At 34.3% G+C, this 25,111-nt stretch overlaps 1 protein-coding gene across 1 annotated transcript; it reads right to left on the bottom strand.

Moving 5' to 3' along the window:
- Positions 1 to 19,496: 19,496 nt before the first annotated feature.
- Positions 19,497 to 24,909, bottom strand: LOC125840903 (nuclear transcription factor Y subunit A-7-like). Its single transcript, XM_049519879.1, has 6 exons — positions 24,876 to 24,909; positions 24,351 to 24,414; positions 22,137 to 22,282; positions 21,259 to 21,360; positions 21,003 to 21,167; positions 19,497 to 19,664 (listed from the first exon to the last, which is right to left on the bottom strand). Exons 2-6 carry the CDS (start codon positions 24,376 to 24,378, stop codon positions 19,497 to 19,499), a joined length of 609 nt encoding a protein of 202 aa, XP_049375836.1. The 5' UTR covers positions 24,379 to 24,414; positions 24,876 to 24,909.
- Positions 24,910 to 25,111: the final 202 nt, after the last annotated feature.

The following is a 25,111-nucleotide window of genomic DNA, read 5'->3' as shown; positions in this document are numbered from 1 at the left end:
CAAGACTCCATACCTAAATCGAGACCTTACACCTGAATTTATACTCAACTTTCAAATTAGCACTCGACCCCAACACTTTATACGAAACCTGACTTTCAAATCGGGACCCAACTTTCAAATCGATACTTGACTTCAAAACTAAGACCTGAACCTAACACACGATGTAGAAGCTAATTTATGAATCAATATCTGACCTTAAAACCCAATTTAGGACCCGACTCTGACACCCAATTTGAGAGATTCTAAATCGGAACACAACCTCGACACCCGATGCAGGACCTAATGTAACACCTTGGAAATTGGGACTAGGGTTGGAATGAGAAAAGTTGCAGAAAATAATATGGTGCCAATTTTTACGAGTCGGTCTACAGATCATCGAAAGTCTTACTATGTATAGGGAAATCGTAAGAAGGGGATTGATTTTTGAAAAAATATCAAGTCTCTGATAAGTGTCTATAACGGTTCAATAAGACGAGTTGTAGGACCTTCTACGGGACATTGGAAGTTACCGTAGAATGATTTCAGACTTAGAAAAAAATTGAGGAACCATGGGATTTACGAAAGGGTCCTACGGACTGTAAAAAGTCTTACAACCTGTAGGAAGGGTCCCTTAGAAGTTTACCCCAAAGTTGGTCTTCAGTACTTGTCCTACGGATCAACAGTACAGTCAACCGAAGCCATAGAGTTTATCCGACAATTTTTAAGAGGGGTATTTCAGTCTTTTCCCATCCCTTCTAAGCATAAACCCCAATGTTAATACACCTAAATAAGGTTCTGAATAGTATTAATCGACCGGATTACTCTCATCAACGCTTCCACGTCTTAGAGAAAGGATCCAAGAGGAGAAAACTAAGGTTTTCAAGTGTTTTTTCAGTTCGCCAAGAACTTTTTTCTTCCATGTATGTAAGGCCAATCATAGTGTTGAACTAGCTTCGTCCTCATGTCCTACATCTTAAATTAGTCAATAAAAGTTTGATCTAGGGTTATATCCTTTGTTTCATGGAATTGTTTATATGAGCTATGTTCTTGTTCAGAGTCCTAAATTCTTATATTAAGAATTGCAATATTTTATTAATTGAGATTCTTGAATTGTTGTCCATGTTTGTATTTCCACATTAATCATATATAGTTAGTTTTTTCTAAAAGTATTCACATGAACCATATATAGTTAGTTTTTCTAAAAGTATTTTTGAGCCAGTATTTTCACTGATGTTGAGAATCAAGGTAAGTCCAAGAGAGTTTTAAAAACATTATTTTCAGAAAAGTGTAACCGAACTTAAATGGTCCCAAATGTATTATTTTTACATGGCGAAATGGTATGATAGACCCTTGTACTTGTATGCATTTGTATTCTGGATCCTTTTACTTAACTCTTTGTCAATTGAACCCGTTAATTCAATGTAACTTAACATTTTAAACCCCCTTGATTCTGAGTGTACTTAAAACTCTCAACAAAAATGATGCATCATCATCCATGTCCTCATCCATGTCATATTTGAAATTACACATCATTTATTATTTATTTTTTAAAAAAATCAATTTTTCTTCTTTTTCACTCCATTTCTCTTCATTCTTCTTGACCACCCTCTCTCCATTTTTAACATTAGATCTCACCATCACAACCTTTCATTCTTACCATCAATATCACTAAAATTCACCATTCTTCTCTATATTTTAATCATTCAGGCACAATTTTTTTACCACTTCGTCCATCACTTAAACACCATAAACCTCTTTTCTCCATTATGTCAACAAAAAATACTTAAATATATCTTAATATTTATATACAACTTTACACAATCCACTCTACATGATTTCATAAAAAATATGAAACAATTACTTTTTACCCATCAAAATTATAAGATTTGTCTCCTCACAAATTGTAGCTTGATTTTGTTCCTAATTTGGGGAGAAAGAAAAGGTAAAAAAGAAAAGAAAAGAAAAAATTGGAGAGCCGTGAGGAAGGAGAACTGAGTGGGAAAGAACAAAAGAGAAAGGAAGAAATTGGAAAGCAGTGGGGAAGGGGGACTGGGTGGGGAAAAACGTAAGAGAAAAAGAAATGGAAAGGAGGTGGGGAAAGAAGATAGAAGTGAAATTAATTTTGAATTTTTTTATTTTGGTCTTTTTATTTTTCTTTTAATTATTTTTTATCTAAATTTTTGTGTCATGCTCTTTTTATGCGTGAAAACACGCATTTGTTCTTTCCAAAAAAAGGTATACAAAGTTTTCAAATAGATTCAATACAACTCCAGAGGTTAAGAGGCCTTTTTGATAAATTATCTCAACCCATAGAGTAATTTTACATGAGAATTCAGTTATATATTTTGGGAGTAGTATTGAGCACTGATTTGGGTAAGAGTTCGTATAACTCTCAACCTCATAAACCACGTAACCAACGTGGAATAGAATCACACCAACATTAGGGCGACTACTCACTGCCTCTTGAGAAGACCAATTATATGAATCCATGAGTTGAGTTTTTTTTCTATACTTCGGCAAGGTATAAGACAGCTCTGGCAACATGGACAAGATATTGTATCATCACTGTAGACACGTAATTTTTGACCGAATTTAAGGTATTACACCATTTTTAGTACATAAATATTGCTTTTATATATAAATTAAATATTTTATTTTTCATTGTATTTTAGTAAGTTTATTTTAAAAGATTGAAAAACTACAAAAAATATATGTTTTCTTTTAATTTTAATAAATAAGCTAGTATTTCTTAATTATATTTTTAGACTAGCTATTTGACTTTTCTCATATTTTATTAATTCAAAATAATTAATTAATATTTTTATTATTATGGTTTTTATATATATATATATTTAATTTAATAAATATAATAACCTAAACTACCCACACTACCTCACTACCCCACATACTCCTCCACTACCCCACTCTTCCCCCCCACATCTACACACACGTACATATACTACACCACTATATACCTACACACTACTACTACTCATATAGATATATACATAGGACCAACAAAAAAGAAAGGAGGAAATCAGCAACCAAAACACCCAACATACAGATACAGACGTGAAAAAGGAAAAAAATCAGAAAAAAAAAGACGGACACAGCAACACAAACGGACAGAAAAAGAGAAACAAGAAAAAACACAATCGGCACATATAGAAAAACCAAAAAATACACATCCTTATTTTATTCTTCTTTTAAAAAATTCACCAACACATTCACATCTTTTCTTCCTTACCCATTTTTTTTTCATATCAACACAAACACATATACCATCACAAACAACCTACAAAAGTTGTGGGTGTTCTAATCGAGCTTCGGTTAAGATTTTGCAGTATTCAACTTTACTTTATCTTCTTATTTAATTTATTCATGGAATTTGATGTAATTATTATGATAAGTTTTCTTACACTTTTATTTTATTCATAATTTGATAAAAATGAAGAATGTGTTAAGTGTTATATCTCTTTAATGAATGAAAGTAACTTTATTGATGGTTATTTTTATTTATCTATTTTTGTTCATTAGTTGTGATGTCTTAAAATGAATGGGTCATGATGTTGTTCTTTTCATGATTTCGATGTTAATAACGATAAAGTAGGAATTATTGGGTTCACAAAATTATTGTTGTTTTATTTATTAAATAAAGAATGAGATTTATTTTAGCAATTCGTCATTGTTTTGTTGGATTAATAAAAAGTACAATATGAGTATACCTAATTTCGTCATTAACTTCAAGATAAAAAATAAATAAAAATATAATATGTGTAGGCCTAATTTTAACATTAACTTTAAGGGTGAATAGAAATAAAAGAATATAAGATAATCCAAAATTTATATTGTATCCTAGAAGTTTAGATTTGTTGTATTTTATTTGATTTTATTTAATATTTTCTTATAACATTAGATGGGTTTTAGGCATGTAAAAAATATATATTTGTTTCAATTAAGAATGTGGTTACACATCTTTTTTGAAACACTTATAAGAAATTCAAGGATGTGGTGACACACCTTGATAAAATTATTCTAATATATATGTTAACATGTGGATTAATTTAATTAAAAGTATCATCAATAAATATAATAATAAAATAAAAGATTAGTTGTCTAGAATTCACAAAAAATAGGACTAAGTATTTTCTTTTTAACATTAGACAAACTTTTAGGTACGTTAAAATTATTTGTTTCGATTAAGAATGCGGTTGCGCATCTTTTTTGAGACATAAAAATAATGATCAAGGATGCAGTGATGTACCTTGTCCAATAATATAATTAAATTTTATTAATCTAAAGTAGAGACTTATAGAAAAAATAGATTATTAGGTGTGATAGAAAGAAGACAGTTATGTCTCTAAATGTCAAGACCAAGAATGCGGTTACGCATCTGGATTGAGACCAAATAAAAATTCAACAATAAAAATGCGAGCAAATATCATAGCCTATACAAATTATCCAAAAATATATCAAGATAAGTATAAGTCAATAAAAGCGACCGTGCTAGAACCACGGGATTCGAGGGATGCCTAATACCTTCCCCTCGGTCAACAGAATTCCTTACCCGAATTTCTAGTTCGTAAACCAAATAAAGAGTCATTTCCTTTTGATTAGGGATTAAACAAAAAGGTGACTTGGAACACCATAACTCAATTTCAAGTGGCGACTCTAAAAAAAATAAAATAATCCCTTAATCAATACCGTCACTTAAATTGGAAAAACCCTTCCGCCGCTATGCGCGAAAAAGGGGTGTGACAATCACGAGGCTCATAGTGATGGTTGCCGGTTAGAGAAACTCACCGTAAACTAAAGAGTGTTATATATATATATATATATATATAAAATGAACCCAAACATAGGTAACCCGCCCAGAATTTTAAGGGTTGGGCTCAAGATAATTTGAATTGGGTTCAATCTCAACTCATTCAAGCCTAACCCATTTTAAGAGAATCCTCAATTGAGCCCAATTCAATCTCCAATTGCAACCCGTTTTAAAACTCTTTACTAAGATATGTTCCTATATTAAAGGTATGAATTATTATATATTTAACATCTTTTAGGATTTATCTATCCATCTGTTACTTTTTTATAAAAAAAATCTTGAACTGAAATTTGAATTGTGATTATAAAAGTTAAATATCACTATGTTAAAATTATTGAGATTAATCTGGTCAAATTGGGCTGGTCAAGACCCAACACGTTTTTAGCCCATTTGAGCCCAAAGTAAACTTGGGCGGGTCAAGACCCAACCCGATTTCTATTTCAACCCATTTTAATATCTCCAATTTCAACCCAACCCGCATATATATATATATATATTATTTTAGTTCAGTATTGCTCTTATTGCATTTTATTTATGAAGCTTAAATGATTGTTATCTCATGTTTATGCTTTACTTCAATTGCATTTTAGCTCTTTGGTTCAGTTACTGTTCACTCAGTCTTGTTACATACTGTACATTCAATGAACTAATGTCATTCGAATTATATTGTTTTATGATGTAGATACATGTGTTCAGAATCATCAACGACCATTTCATTGAGATCACCTAACTTCTTATTAGCTTGACGTCTCCTTGCTTTCGGAGAACTCCAGTCATTATTTGCTTTAGTAGTTGTTTAAGGTTGTCGTGGGTCTATTCATGATGCCTATCTTAAAACAGTAGAGGCTTTATAAATAGACAATATCTGAGAGTCTTTCAGGATTTCCTTTTTCAGATGCTTTGCTAAAACTATCACTTATACATTGAATGTTTTCAGATAGTTTAGATTCAATATTTGACTTAGATGTTTTATTTCAGTTGTTTTAAACTTATAATAGTTGTTTGACCTGAGTAAATCTTTTGTTAAGTAGTCAGTCATGCCAAAGGTTAGCTTGGGAACCACCAATGGCTCTCGAGTGTCGGTCATGTCCAGAGTGTAGGCTCAGAGTATGACAAACTTAGTATTAGAGCACAGAGTTCAAGTGTCTTAGTGTTTCTATAAAGTCGTGTCTAGTAGAATCATTCTTATCGACATGAAACACACCACATCGATCATAGAGAGCCTATAAAACATTATGAATTGTCTTTTTTTCATACTCTCGTTCGTGCGATAGAGTTTAACTTTATAAAGGTTTCTTATAATTCGTGCTTACATGTATTTTCATATTATATCACCATGAATAAATGTTAGAGGATGTCCTACAAGAAGGAAAAGTGAATCCTCAGGATCCATCTATACTAGTTGGACCAGGAGGTCCTAGTGCACCTGTTGTGTAACCACCTCAGGCTAACGTCACTACTGTTGAGTTTCGAAATGTCATCCAGTTATTGGCTCAGGCTGTGACAGCACATGTTGGTCGCCAGGTAGCGGACTATCAAGATGGGGCTGAAACTTTAAGAGTTGGGAGTTGTTGACGATAAATCCCTGGAGTTCACTAGTCAAAGCTCAATAAAGATCCCAAAAACTATGTGGATGAGCTTTAGAAAGGGTTTGAGGTTATGTATGTTGATGATGCATAGCGTATGAAGTTGGCTACATATCAGTTCAAGGGTGTTGTTGGGATATGGTACGACCAATGGAAAAAGACTAGGGGAGAAGGTGTACCATTCTTAGGCTAGATTGTGCTCAAGAACACCTTATTGAGAGGTTTCTTTCCCTGAGAGTTAAGAAGCAAATGTAAGAGAGTTCCTTAACCTAAAGCAAGAGTCGATGAGTGTGCAAGAATACAACCTTAAGTTCACCGAGTTATCTTGCTATGCTCCAGAGATGGTGGCTGAAATGATGAGTAGAATGAGTTTGTTTGTGTCGGAACTCTCCCGCTTATTAAATAGGGAGGGTAAGGTGACTATGTTGATAGGGGACATGGACATTTCTAGGATTATGAGTCATGTACGGTTGGTGGAATAGGATAAGCTGAAGGATATGAAAGATTGTCAAAATATAAGGGCCAAGACAACAAACCATGAGTCCGGTCATTAGAAGACCGGAAATGGGAATCGGTCCTCCTCTTAATAGAGGTCGTTTGGACCTTATCCATCTTTATCTAGTGTGCCTACACCAAGGAATATGAATTACCACATGAATCAGAATTTCCAAAATTTTAGCAGACAACGTTCTCAATCCCAGGGTAGCGTAGCACAATGAGTTACTCGAAGCCCAGCTTGCGCTAAGTATGGAAGGAACCATCCAAGAGAGTGGCGTGATGGCACAAATGGGTGTTTTAGATGTGGTCAAGTAGGTCACTTCCTGAGAGATTTCCCAAAGGGGAGGGGGGAGGAAGGTAATGGGGGAAATAAAGCCTAATCTTCTTCAATAGCTCCAGCCGATAGGGTCACCCAAATGGATGCTACTTCATGAATAAATGGAGGAACAAACTGTTTGTATGTTATGGCTAGTCACCAGGATCAGGACAACTCGTCATATGTTGTCACTAGTATGCTTAAAGTCCTTTATCTAAATGTTTATGCCTTACTTGATCCAAATGTGAGTTAATCTTTTGTAACTCCTTATGTAGCCATGCGGTTTCAAACTTACCTTAAACAACTTCTTGAGTGGTTTAATATTTCTACACCCATTGGTGAGTCTATTCTAGCAGAAAGAGTCTATCAAAATTGTACTATCTTCATCTATCACAGTGACAATAACTGATTTAGTTGAATTAAACATAATAGATATGATGTCATTCTAGGCATGGACTGACTTTACGTTTGTTATGCATCAGTCGATTATAGATCTCGAGTAGTCAAGTTTTAATTTCCTAATGAGTCAGTCTTACAGTTGAGAAGTAATTCAACAGTGCCTAAGGGTCATTTCATCTCATATCTTAAGGCTATAAAGTTAGTCTCCGAGGGGTGCTTCTATTACTTAGCCAGAGTTAATGACTCTAGTGTTGAGACACCACTTCTTTGGTCAATTCCAGTCGTAAGTGATTTCCCAGAAGTATTTCCCGACAATCGTCCCAAAGTCCCTCTCGAAAACAAGATATACTTTGGAATTGACGTTCTTCTGGATACTCAACTCATCTCTATTTCACCATATTCAGCTGAGTTAAAAAAGCAGTTGAAAGATCTCCTTGATAAGGGTTTCATCTTACCAAGTGTCTCATCTGGGGGCGTTACAGCCTTATTCGTGCAAAAGAAAGATGGTTCTATTAGGATGTGCATTGATTACTGCAGGTTGAACAATGTCACCATAAAGAATAAGTACCCCTTACTAGAATTGATGGCATGTTCGACCAACTTCAGGGTGTCACTTGCTTCTCTAAAATAGACCTCAGATCTGGCTATCATCATTTGAAATTGAGAAAAAGTGACATTTCGAAGATAGCTTTCAGGACCCGCTATGGTCATTATGAATTCTTGTTACATCTTTCAGTTTGACTAATGCTTATTCAACATTCATAAATCTCATAAACAGAGTATTTAAGTAGTATTTGTATATGTTTGTTATCATGTTCATCACAACATCCTGATCTACTCAAGGAATAAGAAAGATCATGTCAGTCATCTTACAGTAGTCCTTCAAACTCTTAAGGATCAAGAGTTATATGCCAAGTTTTCTAAGTGTGAAGTTTGTCTTAAATCTGTGGCATTCTTAGGCCACATATTGTCTGGTGAGGGAATTCGAGTCAACACTCAGAATATTGAGGTGGTGCAGAATTGGCCCAGACCCACATCCCCAACTGATAGAATGAGTTTCTTGGGTTCAGCGTGTTACTACAGAAGGTTCATCAAGGAGTTTTCATCTATTTCATCACTATTGACTCACAAGACAATTTAGTTTCAACCAGATTGAGGCTTGTGAGAAAAACTTTCAGGTATTGAAAACTTGATTGACTATTTCTCGATGTTGACCCTACCGGAGGGAACATATGGTTTTGTTATTTATTGTGATGCATCCAATCTTGGGCTTTGTTGTGTATTGATGCAGAATGGTGAGATTATAACTTATGCCTCTAGACAACTTAATATCCACAAGAGGAATTACCCGACTTATGATTTTGAGTTGGCGGCAGTAGTATTTGTTCTCAAGATATGGCATCACTATCTCTATGACGTGCATGTGGATGTGTTCACTAACCACATGAGTCTTCAGTATGTTTTCAGTCAGAAGAAGCTTAATCTTACACAAATAAGGTGGCTAGAGTTACTCACAGATTATGACATGAGTATTCTCTATCACGTAAGGCTAATGTTGTTGATGATGCTCTAAGGCGGTTGTCCATGGGTAGCACTGCTCATGTTGAGGAAGGGAAGAATGAGTTGGCAAAGGAAGTGTATAGACTTACCCGTTTGGGAGTCCGTTCATGCAATTTATTAATAAGCCTGGATAAAAATATTATTCAGTGAGGGTGGAATCGTCCTTAGTGATGGAAGTGAAGGAGAAGCAAGACAAAGACCCCATCCTACTTGACCTAAAAATAAATGTTCATAAATAGAAGGTAATGACTTTTGAACAAGGGAGAGATGTTGTGTTGAGGTATCAAGGCAAGGTTGTGTGTTCCAAATATAGATGAACTCTACGAGAGTATCATGACTAAAGCTCATAGTTCTAGATATTTGATTCATACGGATTCTATGAAGATGTACCATGACTTGAGAGAAATCTTAAGGTGGAATGGTATGAAAAGGTGTATTTCATATTTTGTTGCTAAGTACCCAAATTGCCAACAAGTCAAGGTTGAGCACCAAAGGCAATGTGGTGTGGCTTAGAGCATAGCCCTCCCGTAATGGAAGTGTGAGATGAGTAATATGGACTTTATTACTGGTTTACTCCGATTTCGTATGCAACATGATTCGATTTGGGTGACTGTAGATCAAATGACTAAATCAGCCCACTTCTTGTCAGTTAAGGCTATAGATTTAGTAGAAGACTACACCAAATTGTAAATTCAGGAGGTAGTCCGACTTCATAAAGTCCCGTTGTCCATCATTTTAGATGAGGGTACTCAGTTCACCACTCAGTTTTGGAAGTCCTTTTAGAAAAGTTTGGGTTCGAAGGTAAACCTTAGTACCACATTACATCCGCAGATAGATGGTCAAGCAAATCGCATATTTCAAGACCTTAGAGGATATGTTGAGAAAATGTGTCATGCATTTCAAAGGTAATTGGGATGGTCACTTTCCTTATATATAGTTTGCTTACAATAACATTTATTACTCTAGTATCTAAATGATTCCTTATGAGTTTCTTTATGGGCGAAAATGTAGATCTCCTATTGGCTGGTTTGAGGTTGGTGAAGCTAAGTTAATAGGGGTAGATTTGACTCATCAAGCCATGGAAAAAGGTGAAGATTATTCAAGAGAGGTTAAAAATAGCACAGAGTTGTCAGAAATCCTATACAAATGTTAGAAAAAGAGATTTGGAGTTTGAGATTGATGATTGGGTTTATTTGAATGTTTCAGCCACGAAGGGTGTTATGAGGTTTGGTAAGAAAGGAAGCTCAGTGCCCAATATATTCGTCCTTACCGAATATTCAAGAAGATCGGTAATGTAGCTTATGAGTTGAAGCCACCACCAGAGTTAGCAGTTGTCTATCTGATATTTCATATCTTCATGCTAAAAAAGTGTTTGAGAGATCCTTCACTTACTATGCCTATATACAGTGTTAGTGTGAAGGACAACTTGTCATATGAGGAGACTCTAGTTCAGATTATTGATCGTAAAGTTCACAGGTTGAGAACCAAAGAGGTTGCATCCGTCAAAATTTTGTGAAGAAATTAGTTTGTTGAAAAAGCTACATAAGAAGTCGAAAGGAATATGAAAACTAGATACTCTCATCTTTTTTCCTCTGATTCAGCTTCAGTCCAAGGTAATAACTCATCCTACTGTACTTCTTCAATTAAGATATTCTTTGTGTTTTGAGTTCATGAGCTTTTATGTGTACTTTGAGTTATATGGGGCTGTTATACCTTTCCCTACTCCTCTCATACTTAATTTGATCTCATTCGAGGGAGCATGTTCCCAAGGGGGAGATATTGTAACACATCGAAAGTTAAGACTTGGACTAAAAGGGGAAAAGTTGCAGAAAATGATTTGGTGCCAATTTCTACGACCTGGTCTATGGACAATAGAAAGTCTTACGGTCCAGAGAAGGCAATCGTAGGAAGGGGCTTGATTTTTGAAAAAATACCAAGTCTTTGATAAGTGTCTGAGGTTCAACATGATGGGCTGTAAGAGCTTCGGCGGGCCATAAGAAGTTCTCATAGAATGGATTTAGACTTAGAAAAATTGAGGAGCCATGGGTTCTACAAGAAGGTCCTACAGAACATAGAAAGTTCTACGACCCGTAGGAAGGTCCCATAGACCGAAGTCGTAAAGTTGATCTGACAATTTTTAAGAGGGGTGTTTCAGTGTTTTTCCACCTCTTCTTAGCCTAAATCCTGACGTTTTTACACCTAAATAAGTATCTAAATAGTATTAATCGATCCCATTACTCTCATTAATGCTTCCAAGTCTTAAAGCAAGGATCCAAGAGGAGAAAACTAGGGTTTTCAAGTGTTCTTCCAGTTTTGCCAAGAATTTTGTTCATCCAGGTATGTAATACTAATCAAAGTATTGGACTAAGTTCGTCTTCACGCCCTACATCTCAATTTAGTCAGTGAAAGTTTAATCTAGGGTTATACCCTCAATTTTATGGAATTCTTGATATGAGTTATATGTTTATTCCGAATTCTAAATTTCTATATTATGAATTGCAATATTTTATGCATTGAGATTATATTCTTGAATTGTTGTTTATGTTTGCATTTCCACATGAACCTATATATAGTGAGTTCTTTTAAAAGTATTTTCGAGCCAGTATTTTCTTACACTGATGTTGAGAATCAAAGTAAGTCCAAGAGAGAGTGTTTTAAAAACATTATTTTCACAAAAGTTTAAGGGAACTTAAATGGTATCAAATGTATCATTTTTACATTGAAAAGAGAGTACTATTTTCAAAAAAGGTATAAAGAGTTTTCAGACAACTTCAATTGTCACGACCCGAGCCTACACCCTGGACCTGGCCGGCACTCGAGAACCATTGTTGATCCCCAAGCGAACCCTCATCCTGGCTGACTACAAGTGGAAGACTACTCAATCATACAAAAGCTTAAAACTAAATTATATTCAATATACTCAACTTTAAAATAGTTTAAACATTACTCAATAGATAACTTAGAGTTTGTAAAAACAACTCAAAGAAGATACATACTGAAAATTACTCAACTTTGTCTATCTATGAAGCCTCTACTATTACAGAAGGATATCGGGACAAGACCCACGACATCTGAAATTACTAACTGTAAGATAAGGGTGAAGTCCTCCGGAATGTAAGAAGGCTCACAAAAGCTGACTAGAATATCCCATGACCTCAACAAAACGTCTGTTGATGATCCTGAATAATTGTATCTGCATCATGAAACGATGCAGGATAAATGGCTCAATACATGGAATGTACGAGCATGTAAAGGGAATTCTAAAGAATAAACATAATCTTGTACTGGTGGAAAAGAACATACGTACCTCTTCTCTTTTCAACTCAACTCAACTCAACTCAAAGAAACATATTTCAAGTCGACTCAAGGAAACATAATTCAACTCAACTCAATGATAAGAGATTCAACTCATTGAAATAAGGCTCAACTCAACAAGTAGATACACAACTCTAGATACTCAACTCTCGATAAAGCAATAATAAAGAATGCAATTTATGGAAAGCTTTCAAAACAGTAGAAGGCAAATCTATATATTGAAAAATACAATAGTAAATCAATTTGAATGCAAGGATACAAGATAAACTCTGTTTGTAAATGAAAATACAAAGTAAATTATGTGTATATAAGAATACAAAAATATCTTTATGGGGGTTTCTCTTACTGACAACTATCACTATGAGTTATGTGATTATACAACGTCCCACGCTGCCAGAACTATCTTATACCTTGTCGGGCTATAGAACTCTTCAACTAAATGGATCCACTAGTCTATGCTAAAAAGCATTAAGGAATCATCTAAAAAGTATGACCCTTTCTACACACGTTGGCTACATGGTTTATGAAGGCTGTGAGTTGTCTGAACTCTCCCCCATATCGGTACTCAATACTACTCCCAAAATATAACTAGATCATATGTTTAAAAACATAAATCTTTCTGTGGTTTGAGATTATAACTCAAAATCTTTCTCTATAAAGAGATGGTACTCGACTGCTCAAAACTCTTTTGGAAATCTCAGTTTCCTCCTTTTTTAAATGTGAAAACATTTACTCTTAGGAATACTTAGTTCCCATATATCATTTTAAAGAAAATGAACTCAACTCTACTCTTTCTCAACTCAAGTGCTCAAGTCTTAAAACAAGTTTAGAAAAATTTGTAAAAGACTTCTCAAAATAAGGTTCATGTCAAATTATGGACTTGAACGACTCAATTCAAGGTTTTCCATAACTATACATAGAGCTCAATACTCAGAACTCAAGAACTTCAATGATAATACTCGTTTCAAAAATGCTCGACTCAGAGGGTTCATGCGGAATTATGGGCATGAACTACTCAACTCAAGGACTCAAAGATACTTCTCCTCTCAAACATGCTCAGTTTACGAAGTTCGTGTGGAATTTATGGGCATGAATGACTCGACTTGAGGGTCTACATAACAATATGGGACTCATGTATATGACTCTTCTCATTCTCATACTTACTTCCTCAAAACTTAGCTCAAATCAATAGTTGATCTCAAAGGATTCACAATTGAACTCAAAGACTTTCTTGAACTCTACTCTTTAACTCTTTCTTGAATTTGAATTATGAATTCAAGAGTTTTGATTCATGATATGAAGGATCTCGTGATGATAATATAGACTCATTAATACATTCTCCTCATTCTTATACTCACTTGCTCAAGCCTTGAAACAAGTCATTTGAAATCGAAGAAGACTCCTCAAAAAGACTCAAAGGGACTTTCTCAAAATATTCGAAAGAACTCTCAAGACTTAACTCTTAACTCTACCTTGAATTTAAATTATTAATTCATGGTTATGATTCATGTTATGAATTATTTCTAGGTGTTTAGAAGTAGTTTAGAGTAGTTAGAATCATAAGGGGTGAAGATACACTTCAAAGGAACTCAAACGGGACAACCAACGGAAAAATAGTGGGGGCAAGCGACCCTGGCGTATTCCTAGCACGGGGTGCGGCCCCTAAAGTTCAGTGGCACTATCTTGTCTCACTGCTGGCGCATCCTTGACGCATTGCGCCACCATTCCCCCAGACAATTTCGACAAATTTTTCTATTCGTTTTTTGACCTTAATTCGACTAGAATCGAATGGTTTCTTCCCCAATCACTTAGAATCGAATACTCAATGTAATATACTCGAAACAACCCTCAAAACACTAACACTTATCTCAAGAACTCATCAAAATCCCAACAAAATAAGATTTAGAATGAAACTTCAAGAACACTTATCAAGAACTCAACATACTCAACTTATGGATGAAATTCGTAAAAGAAACTCGTGAGTGGCGTGTGGGTGAACGAACCCAACACTATGAAAACTTACATACCTCTTAGGGATCAAACCCATGGCGAAAATCCGCAACAAAACTCAAGAATCTCGACAAACGTCATGAACCTCTCCTCTTTTCTCTTCTTGAACTCTCAACTAAAACCCTAAGCATATATTAGGATTGTAAATCTAAACCAAATCAGTTTAGACTCCTAAAACCTTACTAAAATTGAATTAAATCTGATTAGGTAAGGAAAAGACCAAAATACCCTCCTTAGTTAGGGTGGAAAGACCCTATCTAGAGAGGCTGCACTCAAATGGTCATATCTCCCTCATATGAGCTCAAAATTTAGAAAACTTGGTGGCGTTGGAAAGAGCACTCAGAGATCTTTCATTTGACATCTTATGGGCCACCTAACTCATCCTGTGCTAAAAGTAATGGTCATTTGAAGTTGACCCAAAACTTAGAAGAACTTAGAAATGACTTGAATGAACTCTCTTTAGTTCTTTTTGGAACTCAAGGTGCCACATCTAGTGACCTTAACACTCAAGAAAAATTTAAATTCCTCGATAAAGTACTACTCACAACGAAGGATGGTTCGAGTCTTAGAGCTTCAATTACCTCTTGAAGAGAGCTTTTTGAAAAATTATCTCAACTCATAGATTACTTTTACATTAGCATCCCGTTATATGTTTTTGGGAGTAGTGCTAAGTTTGGGTGTACATGACCGGGTTGGTTCAGATTTTCAAATATCAAACTAAACCATTTGTGATAAATTTTTAAATTTATAAACGAAACCAAATTAATATAACTCGGGTTTTTTGGGGTTTTTCAACCTCAGGTTTTTTCAACCTCGGGTTAGTTCAGGTTTTCCAAATACTAAACCAAACAATTTGTGTCAAATTTTTAAACCAAACCAAACTAATAAACCTCAATTTGTTGGGATTTTTCCGATAAAGTATTCATACAAATATAATTAACTTGTGCTCCAAATATTTCTTTAGTCCAACCAAAATACAACTATTTAAGGTGTGTCTTAGAAAAAATAACACAAAATATGAGATGAATAATGGCACTAAAATATTTAATAAAAAATAATAATGAAATCATATAAATAAAATATTGCAAATTGATAAGTCGTAATGATAATGATCATAATTTAAAAGTACTAAATCATGCTAAACTAAGTCTAATAAGTAAAAATTACAGGATAAACATTATAAAAAAATTAGGTTATGTATTTTAAATTTCTAAATCAATGTAACAATAAAGAACAAATATTCAACATTATTGTCATTCTTAGTATTGAATTAATTTATTAGAGTTACGAATATCTGTGGACTATAACCTTTATTGGACCATTTAAAATTCTTAGTCTCAAAAAACTTGAAAAATATGTTAAAAGATAAAATTATGAAAACGTATAAGTAATATTTAGAAATTACATCAAAGTAAAAACTTTTATATTTAAAATAAATTTTAAAAATTATATATATAATGCCGGGTTGGTTTGGTCTCGGGTTGACTTTTTTTAGTTAAAACCAAACCAACTCAAGTAAAGTCGGGTTTTATTTTAATACCAAACCAAATCATTAGTCGGATTTTTTTTTTGATTTGACTCGGTGTATGGTTTGGTTTGATTTTTTGTTCGGTTTTGTGCACCCCTATTAATGAGCATTGATTTGGGTGAGAGTTTCGATAACTCCCAACCCTATATACCACGTAACCAACATGGGATAGGATCGCACCAACGCCTCTTGAGAAGGCCTTTTATATGGATCCATGAGTTGAGTTTTGTTCTATACTCTGGCAAGTATAGGGCAATTTTGACAACGTGGGTGAAACATTGCATCATCACGAGGCTCATAGTGATGGTTGTCGGTTAGAGAAATTCCCCATAGTAAAGAATATATATATATATATATATATATATATATATATATATATTATTATTATTTTTTTCCAGTTTAGTTCAATATTTGTTCTTATTGCAGTTTATTTGTGAAGCTTAAATGATTTTTATCTCATGTTTATGCTTTACTTTAGTTGAATTACATTTCAACCCTTCAGTTCAGTAATTGTGCTATGGCTACTTTAGGACAATTCCCACCTTAGGGTTCACTCAACCTTATTACATATTGTACATTCAAAATATTGATGTCATTCGACCTGCATCGTTTTGTGATGCAGATACAGATGTTCAGAATCATCAACATGTGTTTCGTTGAGATCACCCAAATACAAAATCTGACTTTTTGTCATGCCCTTGAGACTACCCCTAGATGCGACACAATGCTTAGAGTTATAAGTGACCCTAGGCTAACCTCATGGCATGACATGGCACTGAGTAACATAATAAGACTAATAGTACTGAATGCAGAAGACATTGAATCAGGTATATTTAAACAAAACTGAAACATACACAAAATCTAAATTGACTGTCTGAAAGCCTCTACTAATATGAGTTGTTAGGACAAACCCCTAGTTAACTCCAAATGTATGAAAACTAGTATATAACAATATTGAAAGAAACATAAAGGGTCGTCCTCGAATAGATCTCACCTAGGTACTACTGTGGTGATCAAAATTTGTACTAACCATGTCCCAAAAGATAAACGTCCGAACATATATTATCAAACAATAAAGACAGAAAGTGTGCGGTCAACATTTTGAATGTACTGAGTATGAGGAGAATGAATAAAATAACATGATATTTGAACATACTGAATCTATAAATATGAGGATGCAATGATCAAGTAAATAACGTGAAACTGAACAGAAATATTAGAATACTTGATCATGCAATATTGAAAATATACTGAGTGTGAAAAGTACTAAAATCAACATAAATCATGGGAGCTACTACATTGATTTCAGTGTACTACATCCACACCGAAAAGAGAGTGTCCAATACTTGCCAAGGTAACGAACCTGATAATTGAGCTAAGATAGATCCACTAGTTAAAGTCTATACTGACTAATCCGATGATGACACGTAAATCTGGGACATAAGAATTGCTACTAAAGATCCACAAACGTTAAAAAAAAACCTTAATCCCTAAAGTTCGCTTTGTGCCAAGTATTACTCCCAATGAAAACATGCATAATATGGATACAGTATAATCTAATAATACTGAATCATACTGAGTAGCTCATAAATTATGATAACTGCATGTAATCTGAAAGCATCTAAATTATGATATCTAAATAAAGATACTGGAAGCTACTTTATCTGAAAGTATCATATTTCATGAAAATTTGACAATCTAAGACATGCATATGAACTAACATAATTCTAAATCATGAAAAATACTTGCATGATATTGGATTATGAAAATACCATCGAAAACATGAAATTATTATCAAAACCATGCAATTGAAGACTAATTATGAAGAAGAAAATGAAATTCAATAAAAATCCATGAAAATCATAGAAACCCTAGGTTTGTAGAAATTATAACTTGAGAAATTTAGGTTTCTTTGGAACTCAATGGGTGAATGGGTACCCATTGCTGAAGTTCTCACATACATGGAGTAGAAACCCAAGCTTGAAGCTTGGAACCCAATTTTTTCCTTGAGAGAAGAAACTTGATTTGGGAGAGTTGGGAGAAAAAAAAGAGGTTAGGGTCACTTACGAGTGCCACCCAAACCAATATTCGGGTTAATTTTGGTTATCCATTAATAATGGCTTTCTTGAGAATATGATTTTTATGTTTGACTATATTAGATTATTAGTCATGTTTTTAGAGTTTTTGGCCAAAAACATTTCTAAACTATACCCCAACTTAAATTACATCATGAACTATCCTTCTTAATAAAAAGCATCCCTCATGTGTTTAAAACTAAAAACAAATTTCATCCATTTTTTAATAATGAAAAACGAAACTCGAGTGTCAGATATGAAAATCAGAATCTTGATTACTTCGACTATTAGATTGCATCAAAAATTTATTGATCTAATTGCGTTTTTATTTTAATTTGCAGAAGGTGAAGATGGTGTGAAATTAAGCTCCAGCTTCGTTCAGTTGATTAAGGAAAAGAAGAGCACATTATGTCCCTTTGCAGGTTCACACCGTCCTAACTTTATTTCTTTTCAACAAACAAAGGTCTCAGATAATTTTAATTTTTTTGGGGGGGATTTTTTTCAACGGATAATGAAATTATGGAGAAAAATGCTACTGAGAGTAGTATGAATTGCACATGTTTTTTTTTCTGAAATTTGTTAATTGTTTGACAAATTTTAATAAAAGAATGAACGTTGTGAAGTTCTAAATACTTGGGGGATATTTTATGTTAAGAAATTTAAGAATGTCGTTTAAGTTAAAGATATAGTGTAATGATTTTTTTTTTTATAAAAACTCCATGTTTCTGTCAATTCTTACAAATTTGATTGAGACTAAGACAAGCTCAAATGAAAAATTACTATATTGTTGATGATAACTTGAGGCACATTTTTTGAGCTCCCACCCATTTTACTCCTTTGGTGACTCGAACTCGCAACCTTTGGGTTGGAAGTGAAGGGTGCTTACCATCCGAGCAACTCCCTCTCGTCTGAGGCACATTTGTTGTTATTGAATATAGCAACTATTGTTTGTTTGTATATTTCGGTCAAATCAGGTATTGGGGTGACAGTTACAAGTAGACATGGATGAACCACCTCTAAGTCCATACACAAATATGGAAATCCCACGGACAAAAATGAACGAGTTATTACACGAAACTTTGAGCAGGAGACAAGGGGCAAACCCGACTTATAGCCCAACTACAAATAATATCAACTCTGAAATACAGTGAGTAATGAGTCAAATGTAATTGACCTGCACTGCTGCTAACTTATTATCTTCCTAATAACTATGAAGAAAAAAACACTTTTACATGCTACACCTAATGACCATTACCTTCAGTGTCTATTAAAGTCTCAGCGAAAGAAACAGCTAAAAGTAATTACAACCGGAAAACGATAAATCTAAAAAACCAAACTCAGAAAGAAGACTCAGAACAGCATCTTGGAATTACACATCCAGCTGCTAGCTTTGCAACGCCATAATTCAAGAAGCATTTTCTGAAGAAGTAACCTCAATTTTGTTGGAGTCAGTATTAGCGATTGCCTTCGACTTATCATCAGATTCATCCTTTTCCTTTGCAGTCATAAATCGACCCCCACACCCTCTAGCTCTTCTCAGGGCATGCAAATGCCGAGATTCATGCAAGTAGGGCTGCAAGATTATTTTGCACAGTAAGACCCCCATGATCTTGGTTCTTGAAAGTTGAAACACATCCTCAAAAAGAGATTACAACTCTAATAAGGCAGTCCGGCCACCTTATCAACAAACTATGCAATTAGACATAATGACTATACCTATTTACTAGGAAATAAAAGATATTGTTGATCAAGCTCAAGATGTTCCTGATATATCATTCTTCCATACTCGAAAGAAATTTCAAGAATCATATGATCTTATTTCTTCAATCGCATTTCTCAACTTCTGGACACTTGTACAACTAAAAAAATAATACATGGACCATCAAAAAATTAGAGGCAGCAGGAGCCACTTCTGACTACATTTCTGTGGCTGAAACAGAGAGGCACAAAAACCAAAAAGTCAGAAGTGTTTAGAAAGTATACACAAGTTAGGTACAATTGCACTTGTCCCTGAGTTTGAGGACATTTAGTCCCTCCAATATCTAAGGAGCAGCATAATAAACAAACTTTAGGTACAATCCTAATATCAGGATTGGGCTTGATCAATTATTTCCTAGTAAATAGCTAAAAGTCAAAATTGTACCTAAAAACTTTAGGTACAATCTAGCTCATAGCACATTAGGCCTGCAACTTCTTTTAATGCTACATATAAAGTTAACCAAAGAGATTAATTTCCGTTTGAAGATACTCAACGAGGGTAATCTCTACCAATGATAGATAATTCCTTTTGAGGAACCAAAAACATCCTGATTTTGAATACATCTAGTTGATACTGAATACCTCTCGTCTCTTAGATTGGAGTTTGATCACGATTTCATCAACATACCGTTTTTAATTTTAACACCTTATGGTGCAGCAAAAACCTTGGCACAAAAAACCTAAGAATTTTATGTGCACCAAGAGAGTTTTGAGGCATAAACTGTCACTACACCTTAAACAGATGGAATAGAACTGCTTTTTGACAATTTTCTCTACTGACGTTTTTATTCTCTGCTAGTTATTGTTGTGATACAGTACATTATAAATAAAAAAATGTTGGGGTTTAACGTGTTACCATTGTGTACTGACCTCAAAATAGAAGGACCCCAATAAAAATTCTACAGGTTGGTAAAACTGGTAGGCTAATGAACTGGGAAATATAAATCAGTCATTGAACCAATAAGCTGTCAAATGTAGCAACTAGGTAAAATGATAGCAAAATGCATTTTGTACAAGATACCTTCCTAGCTTTAGGACGTTTATTTTCTGGTAGGCTAATGAACTGGGAAATATAAATCAGTCATTGAACCAATAAGCTGTCAAATGTAGCAACTAGGTAAAATGATGGCAAAATGCATTTTGTACAAAATACCTTCCTAGATTTTAGAAGTTTATTTTCTGATTCAGCTTTTGCACGAGATTGTCGGCGCCTCAAGATGCCATGATACTGTTTTGCATTAACGAAAACAGGTTCCTCCGCAACATCTGATGGTAGAGGAACACCAGCTTGTTGAATTCCCATCAACTGAAGTCGAACCTGACAAACCATGGATCAGTTAAGCTTATAAACTTTGTCGACACTTCACCAGATACCAAATGAAAAATATAACTAATCAGAAAATCATTACCATTGACTGTGCTGGATAAGGTTGTGCAGGGTAAGGTTGTGCGTCATAGGGTGCAAAAATGCTCCTGTAGTAAGGATCTGGATAAGGGTAAGCTGTTTGCGCCTGCAATACATGAAAAATGACTGTAAATTCTTAGTCCCATTTTATATGAAAAAACTTAACCTTGATGATTGAGGAATTAGTCTAAAAATAGTAGTGGCAGATGAACATTCTAAATAGTGGATGACATATGACATTTACAGGAAAAGGCAAACATCATATCATTGTTCACATTTCAACTGTTTGAAAATCTTGAAACTAATGACCAAGATACTTGTAGAATTTTTATTTTTATTTTTTTAAAAAAAAAAACACAAAGGGAGGAGAAGATTAGATGCTTATTAATTTGATATCGTACGGAAAAAAAAATACAAATTTGATCTCTAGACTTGCATCCCTGCACTATTGGTTTCCTATGCTTCCCAGCAAAACTTATTTCAATCTGCATTTCAAGATGAAGAAGGTTGTGGAAAATTGCTTCCAGTTATAGCAGCCGATGAAGAGTTCAGAGGACCACGTGAATTAAAATAATATATGCAAAGACACAATGTATATACTTACTTTGTTTCTCTTTCTTCTCCATTCTTATGACCTAATTATAGAACATATGTTGTGCATGCACTGTATCAACTTAAACAAAAGAAGATGAAGAAGGCAAGTAACAACTAACAGCATGAAGATAATACTCCCTAAACCAACATCAATACATTCACATGCATCATCTTTTGAGTTCTTGTACCAGATTTAACAAGAACTCTAATACTGAACAACGAGGGCAGCTATAGAACTTAAAGAATCACATAAGAGGGTGGGGGTGTTGCATCCACCAGCAAGAATACCATTGCATCAGCATTTCCAAGTTGAGAAGGTATCAAGTAGTGCATGTCTGGTGGCACAGTCCCAGGAACAGACAATTCAGCTGCAGGGGATGAAGATCGGCTTTGCATCTCTGACTGCTTTTGTGGTTGTTCATTCTCGCAATTATCTGAAATTTATTTAACAAACACATGGAAATATTATATTAGCCACAGATAATACAAGTTCATCTATGATAGGCTAAAGAATAAAAGCTGATTTTCATGCAAGAAAGAAAAACTCCCATAAGCAGAAACCTCTATCAACGATTGAAATCATGAGTTAGTTGATCAGTGAGGAGAGATAAAGTTGAGCTGATCTGCAGAAAAAGTAGTTTAGTTACTAGCATTGTGTACTACTATGAACGTGGATCCAAGTTTTTAACCAATTGGTTAAACATGAACTTTGCTGTCTTGATCCCTTCTTGCTGATTATTCCTTTTTCCTTTTCTGTTCATTTCAACTCCTTTAATCAGGATGCTAGAACACTTCTTTCCTTTCCATTGACATAATTTATATAGAGAAATGGACAGGAAGCGAATAATCTAAGGTATGGAAGAAATGGTTTTCTTGGAACCAAAATTCAATCTATTCATTGATGAGAAAAAAATAGGAAGAAGAAATAGATCAACCATCCATAAGTGCTTTTGGCTTTTTAGTTTTACAATGCTTGATAATCAAATCCAAAGACGAGACAAATTGTTCCTCTCTCTCTCTCTCTCAGAGTCTTCATATTGTATAAAAAAAAATTCAATTTTTTGTGAAGTATCTTCTGGTTCTTTTGGCGTTGATATTTGCTTATCAAAGGAATATTGTTTTGAAGTTTATGTTCTTAAATGTTCAAAAATCATTGTTAAGGCTTCATTTCATCTTAATAATCTGGGAATTAAGGTATTACTACGCTGTAAACTTGCTTCTAATATCATCTCCTCCTTGTTTTACTATGATTAGTATCTTCAGGGGCTAATGTCGTTTTCATTCATCCACCAAAGCTTTCCATGAACCAAGTCTTATGTGATGCAGGCTATTGATTATTCTAGACTACTTGTTTGTATTTAATTTGGCCCAGTTAAACTGTTTTAGTAGAGGAAATCAGTTGATGGGTCCGAAGAATTCACAAGGAGTCTAGAGAGCTTCAGTAAAGAGCAGGCAAGAAATGACAGACACATTCCATTCATCCAAAGCCGCACTAACCATATCCAGTAAGTGATCAGAAGGGAAGGACTGAGAAGTAGAGGCTCCATACAAAAGAGAGAATCAATTGAAAAAGCCTCTCTCTCCTTATTAACAGAAATAAAAATACCTCTGGAAAGGAATCAAGTTGACCTTGTCAAAGAGCTGTAAAATTCATAGCACTTATATTAGCTTTCCAGCATAGTGATTTGGAGTTCTCTCCAGTTGTGGAAACTAATTGAAGCATTGTTCAATCTCCATTGCAGCTTGTTAGATCGATGAATCATGTGCTTAGTTCCATTTTTCTTTAGTGCATTATTATTTCAGTCCTAGTTCTTTTGTAACTCTGACCTAGTAGTTGTCACCATCATCCTAGTTCATTTAACTTAAAGGTAAATTATTTCATAGGACCTTTAAGTTGTCACTATCATCCTATTTCACTAAAGATCATCCTATGAACTAATTTACCTTTACCTTTAACACTACTAAGCAACTACTTATTGTACTTTCCCCAAAACAGAAAAGATGAGTCAAACAATTCCTGCAACGTGTTTATCTCCCTTATGACTTCATTCTAATGGAGGAATAGAATAAACCAAACTTTTTCACTCTTCTGAAATAAACCTTCTAGAATTAGTGAGACTATAAGATGTTCAATCGTAAATCACATCAAATAAATTAAAGGCACACCAAGTGTTTCTATGAAGCAAAACAAAAGAAATGCGCAAAGTGATATAAAATCAGAGAACCAAAGAGGGAACAGGCTCAAATTTTGTCTATGGTTTTAGAATAAAGCAACGTGATATGATAAAGTGATGTTCTTGTAGGGAATTTTTTTCTTAGATGAAGGCAAGTCTGTTGGCGTCACTTGCTAATTAAAGACATACCATATCATAGTACCCATCCAGTTACAGTCCCAATTAGATTGATAGAATTAATCACGCTAACATGAAAAAGGTACCACAATTACAGACTTAAAAGCTACAACACTATTCAATGAATAATGCAAATAATACAGCAGAATACCTGAAAGATCATGTATGGAGGACGTCATGATGCTGCTTGTCACAAACTCCCCAAATCGAAAGACCTGATTATGCAATGCAACTAACAAAAATTGGATCAGCAAATAACAGCATAAACTATAGTCGCTAATATTTATGCATGATCCAAACGAAACGAATACATGCACAATTAAACCTCAGGTTTTAGATAACTGCAACCACAAGTAGAGAACATAAACTCAAGCGGCAAATTTTCTGAATTTTGGTATTATGATATGTCAACATTTCTATAAATGAATTTCCATCATACAAAAGATAATTCAAATTGAACTATCCAAACAACAAATCAAATGAACGCAAAGCAAAGCAAAGATTCAGCTCATTCAACGAATCAACACATGCAGACTTTTTATTATATTTCATACGGAAACAGCAAAAAAATCAACTAATCGAGCTCAATTCAAGTTTTTCCATTGTGTTTTACAATTCTGTTGTCATTATTTATTGTAATCACATGAAATTAGGGTTTATGATGGGAGAAATTTACCTTTCCTGGAAGCTTAGTGTAGAAAATGAATAGCGGTGCTTCCTGTTTAAACACTCTCTCTTTCGTCTGCTTTATACTCTGTCTTGTCTCTGTTGGAATACAAAACAGAACAACCTCTTTGGAGTTTTGTCATTCCGTTGCACTATTTTTAGCGGTGCACTTCTTCCTCTCTTTCTCTACACAACTAACTAACTATCAGTCATTTTTAAAGTCATCAAGTATTTTTTTATTCTCCC

The sequence above is a fragment of the Solanum verrucosum genome, unplaced genomic scaffold (genome assembly GCF_900185275.1).
Source record: "Solanum verrucosum unplaced genomic scaffold, falcon-dt-bn FXZP01000194.1, whole genome shotgun sequence".
Taxonomy (NCBI): domain Eukaryota; kingdom Viridiplantae; phylum Streptophyta; class Magnoliopsida; order Solanales; family Solanaceae; genus Solanum; species Solanum verrucosum.
This window is presented reverse-complemented; position numbering and strand designations above follow the sequence as displayed.